At 39.2% G+C, this 23,325-nt stretch overlaps 1 protein-coding gene across 2 annotated transcripts in view; it reads right to left on the reverse strand.

Annotated features, from left to right (window-relative positions):
• Nucleotides 1–23,325, reverse strand: part of kdm6al (lysine (K)-specific demethylase 6A, like) — a 74,080-nt gene that overhangs the window by 33,549 nt on the left and 17,206 nt on the right. The window contains exons 3-13 of one of the 2 annotated variants that reach the window (XM_046854762.1): nt 19,196–19,304; nt 18,812–18,861; nt 17,402–17,460; nt 14,994–15,114; nt 10,119–10,173; nt 9,284–9,318; nt 7,982–8,075; nt 6,531–6,657; nt 5,417–5,515; nt 5,107–5,326; nt 4,441–4,575 (exon numbers count right to left, since the gene is read on the reverse strand). In XM_046854762.1, the coding sequence (XP_046710718.1) occupies nt 4,441–4,575; nt 5,107–5,326; nt 5,417–5,515; nt 6,531–6,657; nt 7,982–8,075; nt 9,284–9,318; nt 10,119–10,173; nt 14,994–15,114; nt 17,402–17,460; nt 18,812–18,861; nt 19,196–19,304 (1,104 nt within the window). The remainder of the gene's footprint in view (nt 1–4,440; nt 4,576–5,106; nt 5,327–5,416; nt 5,516–6,530; nt 6,658–7,981; nt 8,076–9,283; nt 9,319–10,118; nt 10,174–14,993; nt 15,115–17,401; nt 17,461–18,811; nt 18,862–19,195; nt 19,305–23,325) is intronic. The other variant, XM_046854854.1, reaches the window with a different exon arrangement.

Consider the following 23,325-nt stretch of genomic DNA (forward strand, 5'->3'; position numbering starts at 1 on the left):
GACAAGAAATCCGCCCCCGCATTCAACATTCCTGGCACATGAGTCGCTCGCAGCGACAGGAAATGCTCCATGCCCCACACCACGAGATCTCGCGCTAGACGGTGAAGTCGAGGAGGCGCGTTCCGCCCTGGCGATTTATACGCCACCGCCGTCGTGTTGTCTGATCTGACCAATACGTGGTGACTCCGAAGAAACTGCACGAAATGTTTCAAAGCTAGAAACACCGTTAACAGCTCCAGAAAGTTTGTGCGCGCGCACCGAAGCGAAACGGGCCATTTCCCTTTCGCTATCCTGCCTTCGCACACCGCACCCCAACCTGCGAGTGACGCATCTGTCGTCACTACTTTCCTTAGGGAAACAGCCCCCAGCGGGGTTCCCGACTTCTCCAGTGATGGAGAGCGCGTAAGCACAGTGACGTCACCATCACTTTGCGATTGAGGTGGCGCTTCAGACATAAGCGCTGTGCCGTAACCCAGCATTGAAACTCTCTCATTCGCAACAGTCCCAACGGTATGACAGACACTGCCGAAGCCATCAGCCCCAGCAGGCGTAAACAGAGTCTGAATGGGACTTTCCTTCCTCTCTGGAAAAGAGAGAGACAACTGCGAATCGACCTGATGCGCTCTTCTGATAGAAAAGCCTGATAACGGTCTGAGTTCAATCTGAGACCCAGGTATATTATTTCCTGTGTGGGCACCAAGCAGCTCTTTGTCTCGTTTATCCTGAAACCCAAGCCAGTCAGGTGAGACAGAAGCACACTCGTATCCACCTCCGCTCGCTGCCGTGACGGAGCGCAGAGGAGGAGATCGTCCAAATACGCTGACACTCTGAGACCCGCTGCTCTCAGCGGTGACAGTGCAGCTTCGACACATTTGGTAAAGATCCGCGGAGCTAGAGCCAGCCCGAACGGAACCGCCAAATATTCGTAGGCTGTGCCCTGATAGGCAAAGCGTAGGAATTTTCTGTGTGCCGGATAAATGCTTATGTGATAATACGCGTCCTTCAGATCCACTGACGTAAACCAGTCTCTGGGACGAATAACACTGTACAAAGCTTTCAAAGTGAGCATCTTGAACTTGAGCATTGACTGCTGGGGTGGGGGTTGCCTAGGAGCCCTGAAACCAGGCTGTCTCTCTCTGGATGCAGGGGCGAAATATGAACGTGCGGGTTGTGGAGGGCGAGCAGGAGGCTTTCTTGGGAGGCATGCCTCAAAAGCTTCACCATCCTTCTTTGCGAAGGTCGCCTTGCTGGTGCATATTCGCCACCGCAGCCCCGAAAAGGGCTTTTGGCTCTATCGGGGCATCAAGGAACTCCACCTTCTCCCTCTCCGATAAGCCCATCAAACCCAACCACAGGGCCCTTTCGCCTACCACAGCGAGGCCCATGCTGCGGCCGCAGCTCTGGACCGCTCACCTAGAGGAACGCAGGTTGAGATCTGCAATGACGCAGATTTCTTCCCGCAAGGTAGAATCTGGAGACCCAGCATCAATCTGCCTCCCCATCTCTTCCATGAGCTCTGCCTGGTAAGCTGTGAGCATGGGGTTGCACATCCCCAAAGCCTCCATATCGTGCACCTCCAGTCTAGAGAAACCCTTAACGGGCACTCTATGCGAGAAGGGTTTGTCCCAAAAACGACGCGTTTCTGTGACACACGGCAGTACAGCAGGAATCAGCTGCTTAACTGGGGAAGTGCGCGATGGCAGCCTCTTCCCGTCATATAAATCCCTCTCAGCGTCGGAATGCACCTGCTGAGACGGCCATTCGATGGAAAGTTTTTTGCCCGCTCTCCTACACACCTCCACGAGGTCCAGCTCACCTGGCATGGGGGAAGGGCCTCTAGCACTTCTAGGCCTGGAGAGAAGATCAGGAGGGAGGATAGCATCCTCCTCATCGTCCTCCAAATCCTCCTCCAAAAAATGAGCGACCTCATCATCTTCCTCTTCCACACCCTTGTTATCCAGCAGAGAGTGTGATTCGAAGAGTGAAGGAAGGACAGGAGAAACCTCGTCCATGATCTCTCCCCAGCTGCACTGTGCTTGCGAAGCAGCCTCGTCCCTCTCCGCGGGCAGCGGAGAGAGACATGGGTCTCCCTTAATCGCGGCCGCGACTCGCAGACGGCGCTCTCGAACCCTTGACGGGAAAAGAGCGCAGTGCGGGCAGCACTCGGGGTTAGCGAGCACGGTTTGAGCGTGCCCAACTCCTAAGCACACGATGCACAGGGGATGAGAGTCTTTTGCCGAGATCGTAGACCCGCATGCACACGGTCGGAATTGAACTTTCCCCGCCGTGCACCCGGATGAACTCGCAGCCGCCATAACGGAGGTGCAATCACCGGAAAAAAAGGAAAACAACGAGATCACCACGACGTGCTTCTCGAAAACGGGTCTCGAACAATAATGTTAATACTCGCTTGACGCGATGTGAAAAGAAAAAACAGCAGAAGGGAACATCCGCTTTGACAGTGGATATTCTCCCCAAGAAGCAGCCGCGCTCGGAGACGTACCTTAACGGCCTGTCTGTGAACAGTTAAACGACCGCCCCCAGAGGATCTGCTGAGGATAGCTTCCTAAAAGGATCTTCACGGGGAAGAGAACGAGAATGAGGCAGGGACCGCCAGCAGCGGTGTATATAGGGAGGCGGGACTCCCGCATCACTGTCGTGATTGGTCTGTCAGCCGACAGACGTGGTGTGATTGATGCTTCCAGGATTGGTCACGCCCGAGGCGATTCCCATAGTGAGATACCGAGCGAATGTTTAAAAGAGAACTCCTAATAAATATTTGCAAAGATTATGTTTGCATTTTAAACAAATTAGAAATTACTCAGAATAATCAGAAATCTGAATGCTTAAAGTCGATTTTTGCAGTATAATCCAATGAATAAAGACTAAAAATATAATCTACAGAACACACCTCAAATTTTCTATAATTCATTTCAATGGATTTTTATTTGTATAGCGCTTTCAACAATGGACACTGTCTCAGATTACACTGTTATACAGAAAATGCAGTGATAAAGTTTGTCCCTAATGAGTGAGCTGGTGGAGACTGTGGCAGGGAAAAACTCCCTGGGATGGTATAAGAAAGAAACCTTTAGAGGAACCAGACTCAAGAAGGAAGTCATCCTCATCTGGGTGGCGCAGAATGTCCATCAATTACAGTAAAACGTTGTTGAGGTGTGTAGTGATAGTGATTAAATGCAACCTGTAGATCTGATCCATTGTAGCAGACTGCTGACATTAAACACAGTCCTATAACACTATAATACCCAGCATTAACCATTTCAGAAGATTTGTGCTACAGCTCTCTGGTGGGATTGGTCCAGACATGCTAACCTTTGATTCACAGGTGCATCAGTCAGCCTTGAATGTACATGACCCTGTCTTCAGTTCACTGCTCCTCATTCCTTGAAACACTAGTTACAAACCACTGCATACTGGGAACACCTGCTATTTTATAGACCGTCATCTAGCCATTGTCAAAGTCACTCAGATCATTACACGATTTGTAATGCTACCGGCACATCAACTTTAAGAACTGACTGTTCATTGAGAAAATCAATGATAAACAGCGGTTTGAATGTTATGGATGATTAGTGTTGGGGAATATATATAATAAAAAAGTATGTGTGAGAGATGCCAAAAAAAAAATATTGATATTGATAATTAAAGATTCGATCATTATAAATTTGCAATTGCTCATAAGCACCTACAGGTCATGCTGATGTGACAAGATTATTAATGTAGAAAAGTATAACGATGCTATGGACAAAACTAATGGGAGACCTGACTTTTAAAACCATATGCGATTCTTCCCTAAACTGTTACCACAAAGTTGTAATAGCATAACATTTTCCGGTCACTTAAACTAGAAGATACAAACCTGGTGCCAGGTCCATAAACATATGGTTAAAGTGGAAGCTATAACCTGCTACAGAGCTCTGACCTCGAACCTAAAGCACACTCCAAAATTTAGTGGAACATCTCTCCAGAAAAGTGGAGGTTATTATAAAAGCATGTGGGGAATAAGTGTGGAATGGGATGTTTAAAATGAACACACACAAATCTTAGGGTCAGGTGTACACAAACTTCTCTCTAAATAGCATATGTAGCATCTGTGACTATTACGGCATCTGGAAAACGCATACTTAAAGCTGTGGCTGGAAACAAACTCTGAACATAAATCTAATGCGACCCAGGAAACCTACAGCTAAACTAGTGAAGCCCAACAGACAACCATGCTCCTTTATTCGTATTGTTTTTGTTTTTTAACAATAGGAGTGTCATGTCTTTACATGGTACCATAAAAAGAGATGTGAATAGCATAGTTAAGGCGATTAAGCCATAAATCAGATGTGAGGTATAAGTGTGTGGGGGTGTGTGGATGTGTGGTACTGAGTTTAGGGATTAGTGTGATCAGCGTGTGCATCTATCTGGTCTCACCTGCTGAGATGTGAGCTGGACTCCCTGTCTTGAGGTAAGCTCTGCGGGGATTGGGAGGCTCCATGCTTCCTCAATACTAGGAAGCATTTTACTTTTACTCTGTAGACTAGTGTGATGAAGGTTACACAACTGAGCCTAGGACGAAAACGCGTGAAAAACATATTTAAACATCTATGTTTAGACGTCGGAACAGTTTACAAAAGTGCTCTTAGGCCTAACTTTAGAGGTGTATCTAGGTAGATCACGCTGTAGTGTAGTCCTATTATAATTAATTATGAACACTCTTTCTAGCCTCTTTCACTAAGAATGGGGAGAATAAAATATGTCAATGAACTAAAAATACTGAGTAAAACATGTAATGTAAAACGATGAAATGTTCAGAACCAAAATAATTAAATCCATCAGTGTTTGATCAGTGCTATAGCAACTATAGAGAGAGCACACACACACACAAAAAAAAAAAAATATATATATATATATATGTTTAAAAAAACAAAAAAAAACAAAAGGAAACTCTACAGAATCACACCATTCATGGTTACTGACAGCCAATAAAACCCATACACACGTTCACACAGAGACCCACACAGGCTCAGGAGGTAAGAATTAGACGTGTACACAGTTGTCAGTATTTTAATCTTGATGCCGCTAGTTATTACAAGTTACCTGCAGGTATTTGATGCGGGCAGTGATTGCTGCAATGTTGCTGCAGCCTTTGCTGCGTGTGGCGTTGATATAGCACTTGATGGCATCTTGGGGCTGATAGCAGGACTCATAGAGAGTACCCAAGTCCATCCAGGCTGCAGCGTGACTGTGGTCCAACTGCACAGCACAGATGTATGCCTGAAGAGCATCCATGGGCTGATTCTGCTGCTGATACAGCACGCTGAGTAAGAAAGTAAAAGTTAGCAGCAATGTATTTGGAGGAGGGAGAAAATAATCTGTATGGAAAAAAAAGAATATTCAACATCCATACCCTATGGAGCACCAAGTGTCTGCACTGGCCTCAGATTTGTCTATGGACTGCCTGTAAGAAATGAACGCATCCTGCACTTTCCCAATACTTGAGTAGCACCTACAAAGAAGCAGTAGACAGATTTAAAAGCCGATGAGAGATAGAATTAGTAACCATGTTATTTGCATTATTAGCACAACTTCCCCAAAGAGAACAATGTGGATAACAGGTACCCAACTGGGGCTGTAACGATTCCTCGATTAACTTGAGTAATTCGATTACAAAAACTCAACATTTAACTAAACACTAAGCACTGTTTCCCATGGACCATTAATACTGACGCACCACCCGTTAAACTCTGGCACGCTCTGGACAGGTAACACAGGAGACGCTGCAGTATGAAAAATGGAGGAACGGAGAGAAAACAGTTTGGGATCATTTCAAACAAACAAAGAAAACGCGGTAAGTGCAGTAACCATTTTGAAAGTAACTTAAATCAAATGTTTATATTTTTATTTATATACAGTGCGCTCAAAAAGTCCCTCCGCAGTGGCAGCGTAGAGAAGGAAGTGGAGTGCCTTTTTTAAAGCTGGCGATAAATACGAGGATTTAGTGCATGGAAAATTTCAAGCAGCTTTTCTCGAGACAAGAAAACCCATTTAATACATAAATACATGATCGAGAATATTTAGGAGTTTAATTAAACGAATGCTTTCCCATAACTTACTCTACATTGCCACTGCGGAGGGACTTTTTAAACGCAACTGTATTTGTATTTTGATGTAATATTAGTTTTGTCCGACATTCTTTTACGCAATTTCAGCAATCAATGTAAATTTTTCATTCATATGTTAATTTTAAGAGATCTGTCTTATTTTCTCTCTCTTATTTAGTATAGCTCTTTAACAAAGGAAAACGTACTCCTTATCCAAATAATCGATGGAAAAATCATTAGAACACTCGATTATAGCAGTAGCTCTAATACCCACTTAAGCTCTAAAACAGCCTCCTAATATAAGGCATTTGAGGGCATTTGTCGTGTACATATACATCATCTATATACCTCAACCCTTCAACAGAATTAGACTAAAAATGAAAAAAATAATGGACTACCTGGTATGAGATTGCCACTAACCTTCCAAGAAAATACCAGGACTGGCCAGAGTTTGGGTCAGCTTCGAGAGATTTCTGCAGACACTGTATAGCATAGCTGTCTTTATTTGCTCGGTCTCCGAGCTGCTCCACTGTATGATGCATCCAGCCTGTGATGAGAAGGACATCGCAAATACTTTACCATGGTTTAATCAAACGGCCTGTGGACTACATATCACTACAATCTAACATAAATACAGTGCACTCAAGCAACCTAATTTAAAAGCCCAATTCCAAAAAAGTTGTGGTAAAGATTTTTTAAATATACAAAAAAAACAGAACGCAATGATTTGTAGATGATTCGATTTTTCATTCTAGTAATAACACAGAAAACATCTAAAATGTTAAAAATAGGGAAATGTACCATTTTAAGGAAAATATATAACGTGATTTTGAAATTGATGGAATATTGTCTCATTCAGGTCTGATACAGGATTCTAGCTGCTCAACAGTCCTGATTATTTTTGTTTCATGATGTGCCAAATGTTTTCAAACAGTGAAAGGTCTGGATTACAGGCAGGCTAGTTCAACACCCAGGCTCTTCTACTACAAAGCAATGCTGTTGTATCAGATGCAATATGTATCTTAGCATTGTCTTGCTGAAATATGCAAGGCCTTCCATAAAAGAGAGGTCATTTGGATAGAGGCATATGTTGCACTGAATCCTGTATGCTTTCAGCATAGATAGTGTCTTTCCAGATGTGCAAGTAATTCATGCCATAAGCACTTATGCACTTTCATATAATCAGAGGTTTCTTCTCTTCAGTCCGCAGAATGCCGTGTCCATCTTTGCCAAAACGAATTCAAAATTAAAATTCAACTGACAACATGTTCTGGATCATGTTCACATATGGCTGCTTCTTTGCATGATAAAGTTTTAATTAATGTAAAATGTGACATGGCAAACTGTGTTTAGATAATAATTGCTGGAGGTGTTTCTGAGCCCATGCAGTGATCATTACAGAATCACTGTTTTTAAGGCAGTGCCACCTGATGCTGATTTTTGCTCTCGTCCAGTGCACACACCAGATTTCACCAGATGTTTTGGATCTTGTGATATTTTGTATTGTAAATGACTGGATATTCAAAATCATCACAATTTTATGTTAAGGAACATTATTCTGAGATTGTTGCACAAATTATAGATGGAGATTGGTGAACCCCTGCTCATCTTTACTTCTAAAGGGTTGATCAGTCCTTCTATCCCCAAACATGACAGATTCCTGCCTTTTTTTTTTTTTTTAATGTGTTTGCAGCCATCAAATTTAAAATTATTTATTTTTTTCTTAAAATGGTACATGTTTTCTGTTTTATTGTGAATAAAATGAGAAGAAAAAAACCTGAGGCAATACTTAATGTAAATAAAATAAAACATGAACAAATATATAAAATGCGGAATTGCGTATATATGTGCTTCTCGTAGGATGGACTTACCAAGCTGTTGAAAAGTAGCTGCTTTCACCTGCGTAGGGAGATTCTCTGTCTGCAAAAGACTTTCATAAGCCTCCTTTGCTGCACGGTATCTTTTCTGAATTCAAAAAGGAAGTAGATATAAAGTGGGTGTGAGCAGAATTTGAGAACTTTATATACTTAAAACTGCATTTAAAATTTTTACATATGCTGTACTTGTTTACCCTTATGCTTATTCAAATGTGTACATAATTAGAACACGTCCCCTTGGGAGCACACTACCCAAAGTTAGGTGAACAAAATGTATTAGAACAAACACAATGTAAATTACAAAATTTCTGGTTGCACTGTCTTACTCCCTCTCCTAATTACATTAGATTCATTTCTGTATAATGTCAGGCAGAATATTTCTGAAGGCTTCCAAATGGATTATGTATTATTGGCTTCCAAATCACTGTGCATTGATTGTGGCCTGTTTTTGAAACATGAGATGATCTTTTTTCCACACTTTGCCCTATCTGTGATTTTGGTGAAAGTTGATCTTGGTTCCTAAAATTTTGGGGTTCGTCTCTGTATTTCTTTGCAACCTGTTCCATGTCTGGTGGTTAGTAAACCAGTGGTTGCTTTCTTTTGCAGAACATTCCAAATGTATTTATTCATGACCAATTGTGCAATGACTGACCAATTTTCCTTCTTTTTATCAGCCTACCAAGACAGAGCCTCTGGTCTGTCTCATGAGGTTTGCTTTTAGAGGCAAAACCCAGGGTTCAAACCAAGAGGACACATTCTGAGCAATTAACTAATCAATCAGGACACACCAAGGAAACATGAAACCCATTCCAATATCTCTGATCACACGGAAAATGGCTTGGTCTGAACTAAAGGTGTCATGTTCTAAGTTGTTTAATACACCTAGATGTGAAGATCAGGAAATAAAAGGATAAAAACTCTAATCCTGTATCCACGTTTTGATCTCCAACCCAAATGAATAAAGTGTAAAAGAAAAACATAATTTGAGGGGGAAAAAGACATTCTAATATTTAAATTGCAGAGATAAAAGGTCTACAACTTTACAATAGTTAAAAAAAAAACCACATATGAAGAAAGGGATTTTCACTGGTCTCAAGACAATAAAAGCCCTTAGCTGTCACACTGGACCAGCTTCATAGGCTCATTTGTCTGTTGCTATGGCAACATGGATAGATGCATATTGATTAGTGCTAATCAACCACTCGGGGTGACTACTCACCAATATAACAAACATTCAAATAAACAGACAAATAAAAAATAAAAAGTTAGAAAGAAGAAAAATCCCAAAGGACTTACCTGAATTTCATACAAATGAGCTATGTGGAACTGAACTGTCAAGGAAAACAGAGACAAAAAAGACGATTTAGCCAAAACTTAACTAAACTAATCAAACAAAAAAGAAATCAGGAAGAAACAGCTATAGGATGGGAAAAATTAATAGTCCAACTCAATTTTTGACTGCTGCTTTTAGAAACAAATCCTTTTGCCCACAGAAATAAATAGTTCACTCTGAGTGACAGGTGAGACTGCTCTTGATGTCCCTAGGCATGAGTATGTGTGACTGCGTGTGTAGGATGCTCTCAGTCTGATCATGAACGTTAAACCTAGCGGCATGTAGATTGGTGTTTCCAGGGCAACTGATGGCAGGCAATAGGAAGTCGTGATGAAAAATGAAAACATGCAGGTTCACGCATTTCTGCTATCCAGCAAGATCTATAATTGTATGTCCACAACCATAATTCATACACGCTTTAGCATGTACTCTTTAGTACAGAATTTTATAGAAATTTTATATTTACACCACTTAAGCTGGCACTTTTATCCAACTAAGCAGGTGAGATTAAATATTGCCCAAGGGCCCCAACAATGGTGCTGGGATTTAAACTCAAACTTTTGATAAGTTGTGTGGTGTCTTCAGGCTCAGTATCTGCTTGCAGAGATTTCATTGCTGTACCACTCGCACAGCAAATCCCAAAAAAATTATTTAACTTGCAAATGCGAAATCAAAACGGAACTCATGTAGTGTACACTAATCTTGAACCTGCTTATTGAACATGTTTGTTTATTGTAATAGCTGGTGCAAGACTGACCCTGTCCACCTACAAAGCAATAAAGTGATTGTATTACTTACTTTCAGCCTTGGACAACGTGCAGTGGTTTGAGTCGATCAAAGCCAGTTGAAAGTGCTAAAGAAAGAAAGTGAGAAGAACAGACTGAGAAAGCAGGAGAAACTGAAACATAAACTCCCATTTACTTTCTTAGAAACACATGAACATTTATACAGTTGTCTAACCAGCCATTCATGTGGCAATAATTCAATGTAAAAGAAAGAAAAAACAAAACAAAAAAAATCATGCAGATACAAATCAAGGCTTTGTGTAACTTCTACATCAAACATCAGAATAAAGATCTCTGGGACTTTGACATTAATAATGGAACCAGATAAACTGTGTTGAGTATCTTAGTAACTGCTGATCTCACAAGTCTATAGAATGTACAGAGAACGGTGTGAAAAAAACAAAAACATTGTTTTGAGTGAGCAAGAGTTCTGTGAGCGGAAAACACCTTGTTGATAAGAGAGGTCAAAAAAATCGGTTTAAGCTGCCAGAAAAGATATAGAAACTTATAAGCATTCTTTATTACCACTGTGAGCAGAAAAGCATCTCAGGATGGAGGAAACATAAAACATTGTGGTGGATGGGCTATAACAAGAGAAGACTGCATCAGGTTCCATTCTACACGTCCAAGAACAGAAATTTGGGCTATCGTGAGCCAAGACTCATCCAAAACTGGACAGCTTATATATATATATATATATATATATATATATATATATATATATATATATATATATATATATATATATGAGATTAATGATGTGTGTGTGTGTGTGTGTGTGTGTGTGTGTGTGTGTGTGTGTGTGTGTATACACTGAAACTGGACTCAGGCCTTCTTTTGCTATTATGGCCCGTCCATCGGAATTCATAACAACCAAAGGTTTGGTGCTTTATGAACTCCGACATGCTTTTGTGCTCACCACGGTTGTAATGAGTTCTTATTTGAGTTTCTCAGTCTCTACATTCTCCTCTGAACCCCTCATCACCAATGTGTTTTAGCCTGCAGACCATCTCCACACATACCATCCTGTGTAACTGTACTGACTTCTGTGTGTAAATCCCAGAAATTCAGCAGTTCCTGCCACAACCAACCGACCAACGTCAATGGCAAAAAAAGGCAATGTCCGAGAGAACTTTCCTTATTTTTTATGTTTTACTGTGAACTGAACCTCTTGAGTGCATCTGCAAGATTTTATGAATTGTGAAGCTGCAACATGAATAGATGATTGGATAACTGCGTTAATGAGCAGTATTGAAAAAGTGACGTGTAAAAAAATACGATCAAGTCTATAAACATCAACATTAGCTGCCTACAACAGTATATCGGATTTTAAATAATAAACAAGTTATTACAAATGCAGACTTCCATCTTTGAATGTATTTACATTCAAAAATGGGTAAATAGTGTATGAAATGCAGCACTGTTTACATGTGATGACTCCATTTCTAAGGAACCAAAAGTAATTCGACAAACTAGAATTCGTAAATTAGATTGTCATTTGTAACAATTGTTTGCAAATCATTTGTAGTTAATTACAATCTTAAGTCTAAATCCCCACAGATGTCACCTAGGATTGTTTCTTTGCTAATCTATAAACCCTTTACTGCAGCTGTTTCTATTGGTTGATATTGGTTTTTATTCGTGGACTATTTTGCCTTCAGCAAGTAAAAGTGCATGCTCAATTGGATTCAGGTTGCTTTTAATGTATTAACTAAATCATCGCTCTTCTAAAGTGTGAAGGGCTGTAAAATAGGTTCTGACGCTTATAAGTTAATACTTTTGCACATATAACAGAGTGGCTGGTAATGCACTGCATTGCCAATGTAAGTAAACCCAAATAATATACTGTTCTCATCGTATTTACACCTGGGCTTTTTGCTAAATGCTGCTAAAGGCAAGATGCCGTTTTAATATCGGATAACTCGCATTCAGTGCTCTCTGTGTGAACTGTAGCAGGTGGTGCACTCACGCTTGCTACTGAAGTGCTGTAAGAGGGACCTGGGGGTACTGCGCTCAGAGGTCGGTGCATCAGCCGAGCTGCTGGGAACAGGCCTTTTCTCTGTTGCTGCAGGCCAAGTTTGTTGTAGTCAATTACCCAATTGAATCTTATGAGCTTATTTTGCTTCATTAACTGGTTGTGTGCCGTCATCCATAAATAATGGATAAACAACTAACAGATTCCAAATGCAAGTATTACACATGGAATCATAAAATACAGCCACGCAAGCAAATTTCAGCCCAGTTCTTGACAAATTATATAGAACAATAAAAAAGGAATACATAATATCAAGCGGCATAATGATAACAAAGCCAATAATGTCAAATTATTTATCTTTGCAAATTAATCCAACAGCCCTAACTAGAAGCTTGTCCTGTGTATGCCTTTTGAGCTAATTATGTAAGCAATCACGAGTTACAGCTGTGAGTAAATTAGGCTCTGCCTTATTAGAACTGATTGGGCATATGGTGGTCCAGAATGTTTATAAATGTTTTTGATAACCGAGTTTCAGACTCTGAGTATTAATTAAGACAGAATAGGCTAGGCAGAGCTAAATGGCCCAAACCAACAATTGATACACCTTACTTTCCAAGAGATTTCAACGCGTTTATTTTAGATGCAACTCTATTAGGTGCGTCCCTGAACCTACCATTCAAGTGTCAAATAGCTTTGTGTGAATCTTTTCATATGCCTGCTGAAAATTGATGGTGGCCACCTTTTTCCAGTAAGCCATCCAAAAATACACTTATAGATAAAGCCATAGAAGCACTGTACAAATGTTGACTCAAACCTACTTTCCTGAAAACCAGTTATTTGACTTTAGCCCTGCCTTTATGAATGGCCATGTCATATAAAGCCAGACCAGCAACAGATTCCATATTCGGATGCCCTACTCTGAATCACTGTTTATAAGATGTGTTTCATGCAGCTGCATGAATTAATCTGTGGGAAAACAAATACCACTCAAGCTTAATGGATCAACAGAACAATAAAGCATAGATAATTATACTCCAAGTTTCACAACAGTGGTTTAATGCTAAAATACATTGAATGCTAACACAGCAAGCTGATTGGCCAATGGTGGCTATGTTTTGTTTTTTATCTAATGAAACATAGTTTGAAGTAAAAAATGCACTTAAAGATTAGTGCACCATTGCAGCAAGCCATTTTATCTATCACATGTAGACCTCCTGAGAGATAAAAAGGTTTGTGAATTTAACTTGGATTTAATGGGAAACCATCAAAAATGATATTTTGGTGAAATATGTTTAGCCGGTAAAGAGAACTGATTAACATGTGTGGTCTATGCAGGTACATAGAGCAAGATTTACTGCCATAGTAACACAAGGGCTGTGAACAGGGGGCCGGCCCATTGGCTAAAGCCACTGCCCCTCTGCCCTCATCGGGTGAGGTGCTTCTCTGACCAAACCCCCAATCCGCCCAGCTCGAAGCGTTCTGTTACCACTCCACTGACTCCGCTAATTCGCTCTGTGTTTTCCCACCTGCCCAGTATCACTCACGTGTGCCCGCTCTCTGGACAGTGGAGAAGACAGTTCCTGAAGGACATCGCATTAACCTGTTAGATGCGTTACAATCAGTTGTGGATTCTCTGAATTAGTAATTTGGTAGTTTGTTTTTGTATTTCTGTCAGTAATGATTTGCTGTCGGTCTTCTAAAAGTGCTAAAAACTGCTATTAAATATCCACATTTTTAAAAATAATGTGTAATTACAAATTATAAAAGATGAGGTTATGATATTCAGGACGTAGTACCAAGTTTTTCTGTGAAAGGACGTTCCCGGTCACAACATATCAAGCCAAAAGAATACCACTGGGATATGCCAGTCAAAGATCTGCAGCATGAAAGTAAAGCTTAAATTCTGACCTCTGAAAAAAGGAATTAAATGATGCAATCATGTCAACATGGACCAGAATATTAAAAAGAATGTTTCCAACAGCGTGTGGAATCCATGGAACTGAGATTTCAGGCTGTTCTCAGAGCAAAGGGAAGCACAACCCACTGTAAATAGTGTGTTCCTTACAAAGTGCTCAGTGACGGTATTCAGCTACATTATCTTTGAGAGACTGAAGATATCATTTCAGCTAAAAACAAAATCTTCTTTCCTGGTGATGTACAAACACACACACAGTCTAAAAGTCTGCCATTTCTAATTATTATATTTCTTTCCACTATACAGATCTTCCAGTGCACGTTTATGAAGACTTGTTGATGTATAGTGCCACCTTGTGGTGTATTATGACACAGCACATGCTTATTAAATAAATAAATAAATAAATAAATAAATAAATAAATATCGTTAGGACAATGTGTGGAACATTTATAGACATCATGTTTAGGGGACGTTAATAAAGCACAGTCACCACTTGCATTTTAACAACTTATTTGTAAAATGTTTCATATCATGAAACTATATGGATCAGATGGGGTTTCTGTGGCTTAGACACAAAGTTACAACGATAAGTTAGTCTCTGCTTCACATTAAATTAACTGGCATGTGGCAGCCAAATTTCATTAACATTTCAATAGGATGGAAAGAACAAATAAAGAAAAAACAATACAATATTAATGCATTCATGTTCTGTGCGAGGAAGTAAAAGCACTCGGGTTACATGTGCTTGATTTTATTTTTGCCCTGTTTCATTTGAATCCGTCATGTGGCCACTATGAAGTGTAAGGTAAAAATAAAAATAATAACATTTTCGAATTACGTTAGATTGTGGAAAATATATTAAAAACGCTGTTTTCAATATACATTCTAGTTTTGATGTACATGAAGGCCAAAAACTAGTTAGGAAATAAACAGATGATTGTAGGTTGGGAATCTTGTCAAATTTAATTAGTCAAAAAATTTGAGTTAATGGTTCCTACCTTCAAGCTTGACTCGTAGTCTGTGTTCACCTTAAACATAAGCCCAAGGCGCAGGTGAATCTCCTTGGCTCGACGGAAACTGGGATCAATGTATAGAACCTCTTGAAATACTTTAATCCCCCTGCAAAGACAAACTACATTTCTCTTTCAAGCCTAATGAGCAGTTCAACAGATTAATAAATTAAACCAATAATAGTTACAATATCTTAATACTCAATAATCTCAAATCTCATTTTGTACAGATTGGCAACGAATGATAATGATACATTTTCCCCCACGGCATATGCATGGTAACACGAGCAACAATAAGACAATCAAAAGATGTGGCCGAAAGCTGTTGTATTTAAGCTTATATACTTTACAAAATAATTGAACTTTTCATATTTTATTATAGACATGAAAACGAAACCACCATGAAGGAGGAGAGAAGAAGAAGGAAACAGACCAAAATTATAAAACAGAAATGTGACCGCGCACACACCCTTTGCGACACGTTTATCATTAACAAATCTGCAAGAAAACTACAAATAAATAAATATATAAAATAAAAGCCAAAAATAAATAATTCCACCACTCATCTCCAATAAGACATCGGTATAATGCATCATGCGTTACAGTGAAGGTGTTTGGTCTGATTGTACATGTATAATAATTCACAGCGGCGTCAAACTACAAAAAAATGAATTACAGAATAACAACATTTAAGGTTGTGCTGTTTGAAATATGAAACAAATGTGCCTCCACAGTTTTAAACTACACACAAAACATTTAAAAAGGGGCAAATAATTGTCTTTTTGCAGATAGTGGTGAAACACTAACTATACTCACACCATTTCTTGATTCTGTAAGTGTGAGTGTGCCACAATAAATGCTGGCAGGAATAATGTAGAGACATTGTGATTTGTCTTTAGGCAACCTGACTTCTTTCTGTGAAAGGGCTGCAACTACTAATCGATAAAAATCGATAACAAATGATAATGACCTTCGCTGTCAACGAATGCTGCTATCAAATAGTTGGGCTGCTCAAGTTACGGGTTAGCGTGACTAGCGTAAGAGAATACAGCTGATTGCAAGTAAATGATGACAGATTTAGTCACTGTATTGGTTTTCGGTGAATGCTTATGCATTTGTACACCAATGCATATTTTTTTCCTTTAAATAAAAAAAAAAAAGAATTAAGCCTGTTATCTTGCTGCGTTTCTCCGTTCCGTTCTGCAACAGTTAACTTACCTGTTTTTAAACGTGATTTACTGCGGCTTTACTACTTTCAAATTCTTGTTTTCAATGTTCGCATATTTAATTTATGCATATATCATTTAATTATTATACAAAATTAAATAAATTATATTCTAGATGCTTATATCTTCTCACCCAGCATGAGTGAATTTGTTTAAAGGAGAAATGCCCTCCTCAACAAGCAGCTACTATAAGCTTTATAATGTCTAAATTAAAGATGCAAGGAGCAGACAAAACCATGATCCTTTTTTTAATATTAATATCACAGTTTCAGTAGCAGGCAGGAATAATTTATAAAAAATAAAATAAAATAAAAACACCATTAACATTTCTAACTGTTTCCCTCTGTCCTCACTCATCATCAAGGCCTTTCCATCCTCAGAACCCAATCTGTGGTTATTTATTTTATCATTGTGTGAAACCTCTAAAAAATAAAAAATGCTGTGTGTGTGAAAATCCCATATGCAATTTCTGAAATACACAATTGAGTTGGCAAGAATATCCACACTATAAGCAAAGATGACACTTTTTCATTCAGATGTTTAAACCCAAATTTCATGGCCTGTATCTGCACTGCTCAGCTGTCATCAGATAACTGCATGAACGTGCAGGTGTTCCTTATAAAATTGATGCCAATAGTGTTTAATGGACTACATCTGCAAGTGCACTTTCATGCTTTAAGCCCTTAGAAGGTAAGTAATTTGTGGCCGTGAAGGCATGAACATGGTCAGGCGATGACTGATTGGTACGAAAAGGCCCCAAGTGTGGCAAATTGTAAAGAGTGATTAAACTTACTAAATCCTTCCTGGCACCTGAACCATTTACCAATGACCTCTATTAATGATTGAAAACTATGTTTTTCTCATTCAGCTATGGAATATATACCAGTCGCATTATTTCAGTCTTTCTGCTAACACCGTATAGTCACAGTCTTTAGGCTGATAGGAAAAAATGATGAAAAATGAGTTTAGTGCAGTAGGCCTGGTTGCTCAGCTGATGACTGATCAAACAGGGGAAATTACATCCAGGCGACAGAATCAATAACCCTAATCTTAGGAGCACAATTCATCATCATTATAATCAATATTGTGTTATATTTTTACATATTTCCTAAAGCAATTTAACAGGCTACACACAACATATTCACTCACTCACTCTTAACGGGTACTTACCACTGAAATGAACTGTAATGGAAGTACACCATGCCGAGGCCATATAAAAAGGCAGCATTCTTTATAAAAAAAAAAAAAAAAAAAAATTATGAGACATTTCAGACCATCGATTGACATCACACTACTAATAGCTTTTTATATAAGTAACATTACTCAAAATAATTTTTATTTGGCATATAAATACATTCAAAAAAGTGTGTGTGTATTTATGTATGTATGTATGTATATATATATATATATATATATATATATATATATATATATATATATATATATATACACACATACATACATACATACATACACACACAAACACACACACACACACACACAAACTTTTTATTCAACAAACTCTTATATTTTAGCTTGACTGAATCCTCTACCCATGTCGTCACTATCCTATTCACATGCTATTAGAAAAAAAACAACCTCAACTGCTCAGATTAAAAAAAAAATAAAAGATATATCAAGTTACTCTGGATAAAAACGTGTCAAAAGCCGTAAATCTAAAACTAAGTTCTCAAAGTTGTTGGAAACAGGAAAAATGGGCAAGTATAAGGAGGACCAAAGGTCTTACACCTTGACAAAAGGTTACAAATTGTGATTGTAAGATAACCAGGTCAGAACATCTGGTGAAATGGCAAAAGGGTCATGGGTGTCAAGGCTCAATGATGTGTGTGGGGATCAAATGCTAGCACTCCAATACCAAAGAAGAGTTACTACAGCACGAACTGCTGAGAACGCGACGGAAGAAGGTAGGCCTGATTTAATGCATCATGTTTTCTTTCACATCAAGTAGACGGCAGAGGGAAAACTTTATCTTGCCAGGAACATCAACTATGGTAGGAAGGCAAGTCATTAGAGGCAGCGTAACGGTTGGGTGCGGGCATCCATGTGAATTTTTCTTTGACACATACGACCTAGCGAAACCTACGTTGAAGACCTAGTTCACCAAATCAAGTGGTATTCCATAATAAAAGTGACCATTTAGCAGCAGAATAATGCGCCCTGCCACACTGCAAATATCGTTCTGAAATGTCTTGTGAAACACAACAGAGTTTGATATTGAATTGGCCTCCAAATTGTCCAGAATCTAAGTCCGATCAAGCATCTAAAGGAGGTGCTGTACAAATACGACTGATCCATGAAGCAACATCGGCGCTTGAAAGATCTGCTGTTAATGTCTTAGTGCAAGATACCACAGCACACATTTAAAGGGTCTTTTGGAGTCCATGCTTCAACAAACCAGAGCTGTTTTGGGTACACAAGGGGAACCTTCACACTATTAGGCAGACATTAAATGTATGGCTGATTGAGGTAGAGCCTCAGTAACCCCAACAATTTCCTGGCAAGTATTTTTTTTTTTAGCATTATATCAATCAGTGGTCACGTTACAGCAGTTGCATTTACCTTCCAGTAGTCTGATTGTAAACTGTAGTACCTCTGGTACGCCGATAATGCTGCAATTAAAAAAAAAAAAACCACAAAACACATTGGTATCAATTCAGCTCTCTGATGCAACAAGAACAAAAAATATGATTACCTTTCTCTTCAAAAATATCTATCACTGTTATTTTTCTCAATACTGTATAAAATTTCCACACATCACTAGTAATCACTAGGTATTGAAGATTATCATTATTTTAAGTATTACATGTCTCAGAACAAGCACAATCAACAGGCACAAGCAGAGTGAGAAGAGGAGAGGAGAGACAGAGAAGCCGGAAGAAAGATAGAAATGAAGAAATGCAGAAAATTGAAAGACAATAGAGGGGAATGTTACGTGAAGCTCACCTTTTGAGTAATCCTCCAGTAGAAGATTAAAGTGACCCAGCTGGCAGAATAACTCCGGGTCGACTTTTCCTTCAGCTTTCAGGATCAGAGATTCATAGCAGCGAACAGCCTGGAAAGGGGAGAATGTGTCAAATGTTAACAGTGCTTATAAACAAATTAAATAAAACAATAACGCTGCAGAACAGCTCAAGTTTCAAATATCCCTTTAATGTCCAGGATGGTCCACTTGGACTTGGTCAGAGCAGCGTGCAGCTCTCAGCTTCTTTTTATACATACACTACTTTCTACTTCTGCTTCTATTCACCTCTCTGGCCTAGTTCAGTAAATATAATGTGGGAAAGCATGCGCAATCAGGAGAGAGGTATTTAAAAAAAATAATAACAATAAAATAAAATAAAAATTTTAAAAAGAGAGAGAGTGCAAGAGGAAGAAAAAAAATAATAAATTCATAAATGTTTTTGGACAAATGACCAAAAATGTACTTTTGCTACTTTGATGCTTATTTTTTTTATTCCAGGTTTATGGTCTAATATGATACTGAGCCATTTGAACATATTGCTCCATCAGTTTGTTGTTTTGCTACAGGAAAATTCACAATGTTCCCAATGCAAAGCCGAGAAGACTCGTTTATACATGGTGTGTGCAAGCAGAATTGCGGCAAGACAATTACTGTTTAAATACGCTGTGTACCTTAAAAGTCAAACTCTCATCAAACTTTCCAGTCAGTGTTATGGGTCTAAAATAAAATAAAATAATAAAAAAAAAAGTTTCTGTTTAGCAGAGGTAAACAGATGGGGAAAAACTATAGTGGTGCTCCAGGACATGATTGTAGGGGTGGATATTAAACAGCTTCAGATTATAAAAAGTCAGTGAAAGATTCCAGTGCTCATTCAATGTGTTTTGAACTGTGATGCATTCAGTTAGGGACAAAGGTAAAGACGTGGCAAGTTAGCATCTTTTTGAACAGTTGGTTTGGCTATTTATTATATACATGTCTTTATACCTATTAATCCCATATGTGGCCCTACACAGATGTAGTCATGTGAAAATGAAAGTACACCCTCTTTAAATTCTATGGTTTTACATATCAGGACATAATAATCATCTGGTCCTTTGAAGGTCATAGAATTAGGTGAATACGACCTCGGATGAACGACACATGACATTACACCGTGTCATTATTCCTTACAAAAATAAAGCCAAAATAGTTCTTCACACAAGGTTTCCCGAAGTACACACTGATTCCACGGAAATTAAGAGGCTAAGTGCCACTATTTAAATGCCCTTGATTAATTACCAGTAAGTGTGACCTCCTCTATAACCCAGCCATTAGGGAGGCACAAGCCAGTGCACACTTAGTGCCTGTCCCAAGCCCGGATAAATGGGGAGGGTTGCGTTAGGAAGGGCTTTCAGTGTAAAAACATGTGCCAAATCAAACATGCGGATCACGAATACGGATGATCCGCTGTGGCAACCCCTAATGGGAGAAGCCCAAAGAAAGAAAGCATGACCTCTTCTATAAAAGCCTACAGGGAGTGCAGAATTATTAGGCAAGTTGTATTTTTGAGGATTAATTTTATTTGAGGATTTAATTTGAACAACAACCATGTTCTCAATGAACACAAAAAACTCATTAATATCAAAGCTGAATATTTTTGGAAGTAGTTTTTAGTTTTAGCTATTTTAGGGGGATATCTGTGTGTGCAGGTGACTATTACTGTGCATAATTATTAGGCAACTTAACAAAAAACAAATTTATACCCATTTCAATTATTTATTTTTACCAGTGAAACCAATATAACATCTCAACATTCACAAATATACATTTCTGACATTCAAAACCAAACAAAAACAAATCAGTGACCAATATAGCCACCTTTCTTTGCAAGGACACTCAAAAGCCTGCCATCCATGGATTCTGTCAGTGTTTTGATCTGTTCACCATCAACATTGCGTGCAGCAGCAACCACAGCCTCCCAGACACTGTTCAGAGAGGTGTACTGTTTTCCCTCCTTGTAAATCGCACATTTGATGATGGACCACAGGTTCTCAATGGGGTTCAGATCAGGTGAACAAGGAGGCCATATCATTAGATTTTCTTCTTTTATACCCTTTCTTGCCAGCCACGCTGTGGAGTACTTGGGCGTGTGTGATGGAGCATTGTCCTGCATGAAAATCATGTTTTTCTTGAAGGATGCAGACTTCTTCCTGTACCACTGCTTGAAGAAGGTGTCTTCCAGAAACTGGCAGTAGGACTGGGAGTTCAGCTTGACTCCATCCTCAACCCGAAAAGGCCCCACAAGCTCATCTTTGATGATACCAGCCCAAACCAGTACTCCACCTCCACCTTGCTGGCGTCTGAGTCGGACTGGAGCTCTCTGCCCTTTACCAATCCAGCCACGGGCCCATCCATCTGGCCCATCAAGACTCACTCTCATTTCATCAGTCCATAAAACCTTAGAAAAATCAGTCTTGAGATATTTCTTGGCCCAGTCTTGACGTTTCAGCTTGTGTGTCTTGTTCAGTGGTGGTCGACTTTCTGCCTTTCTTACCTTGGCCATGTCTCTGAGTATTGCACACCTTGTGCTTTTGGGCACCCAGTGATGTTGCAGCTCTGAAATATGGCCAAACTGGTGGCAAGTGGCATCTTGGCAGCTGCACGCTTGACTTTTCTCAGTTCACGGGCAGTTATTTTGCGCCTTGGTTTTTCCACACGCTTCTTGCGACCCTGTCGACTATTTTGAATGAAACGCTTGATTGTTCGATGATCACGCTTCAGAAGCTTGGCTATTTTAAGACTGCTGCATCCCTCTGCAATATATCTCACTATTTTTGGCTTTTCTGAGCCTGTCAAGTCCTTCTTTTGACCCATTTTGCCAAAGGAAAGGAAGTTGCCTAATAATTATGCACACCTGATATAGGGTGTTGATGTCATTAGACCACACCCCTTCTCATTACAGAGATGCACATCACCTAATATGCTTAATTGGTAGTAGGCTTTCCAGCCTATACAGCTTGGAGTAAGACAACATGCATAACGAGGATGATGTGGTCAAAATACTCATTTGCCTAATAATTCTGCACTCCCTGTATATATCTATAACAGGTTTAGCAGTTTGCTGGTATGGAGCATTCAGGTGTGTGTTAATACAGTGCCATAAAGTAAAGACACCAGCCATACATTTTTAATACCTGGCTTTGTCATTTTAGATTTATTTTTGTAAATAAATAAAAATGCACTCTATTGTGCGTGTTGATTTGAGAATTCATCTAAGAATTCAAACCATACACTTGTACCCACAAAACCCGATGCAAACAAGTGCAGCGTTAAAATACTCGTGTGTGTGTGTGTGTGTGTGTGTGTGTGTGTGTGTGTGGGTTGCAGAAGAATAAAAATGAATCACGTGACTACCGCAAATAAGTTTTTGTTTTTAGTAATTTATTTTTTTTAAATAATTATGTATCTGCTGCACAAAAGCAATAATGGCAACTAAAATGAAAGAAAACGATTTACAGGCACAAGGTCGGAAGCGAACTATCATGCGCTGTAACTACTAGAGTACACCGAGGCAACAATGTCTGTCTCAAGTCTGTCCACAAGACAGCGAAGAATCGCTGAGTGCTACAGATATTACTTCATTATTACAGAAAGCCAAATCAAACATGCGGATGGTCCGCTGTGGCGAACCCTAACGGGAGAAGCCGAAAGAAAGTTTTATTAAAGAAAGGATCATACAACACAAAACCTTGGGCTGTTTTTTATATCGTTTCAGTTGATATTTTATGTTCTGAAAAGTTCCTTGTTAATTATTTACTTAAAAAGTGAAGCTCAAATAAAATGAAACGTTTATTTTATGTTTATTTTTCATTCATATTTAAAAGTGAAGCAAGAAGCTTCAGTCAGTGCATTGAAAATAAAACTACTTATACATTTTTCCTGCGGGAGAAAATTATTATTATTTTTTTTTTTTTGCGGGAGCGGAACAGAACCTTGCGGGAGCAGGACTGAAAAGTTCATCCTGTGCAGGTCACTAATGTGTAGCATAGGTCATCTGCATTTTTTCTAGTTTTACTAAAAAAAAAAAAAAAAAAAAAATACACAGTTTAGCTTTTCATTACAGTTCAGACGG

This window comes from Silurus meridionalis, chromosome 1 (genome assembly GCF_014805685.1).
Source record: "Silurus meridionalis isolate SWU-2019-XX chromosome 1, ASM1480568v1, whole genome shotgun sequence".
NCBI classification, from domain to species: domain Eukaryota; kingdom Metazoa; phylum Chordata; class Actinopteri; order Siluriformes; family Siluridae; genus Silurus; species Silurus meridionalis.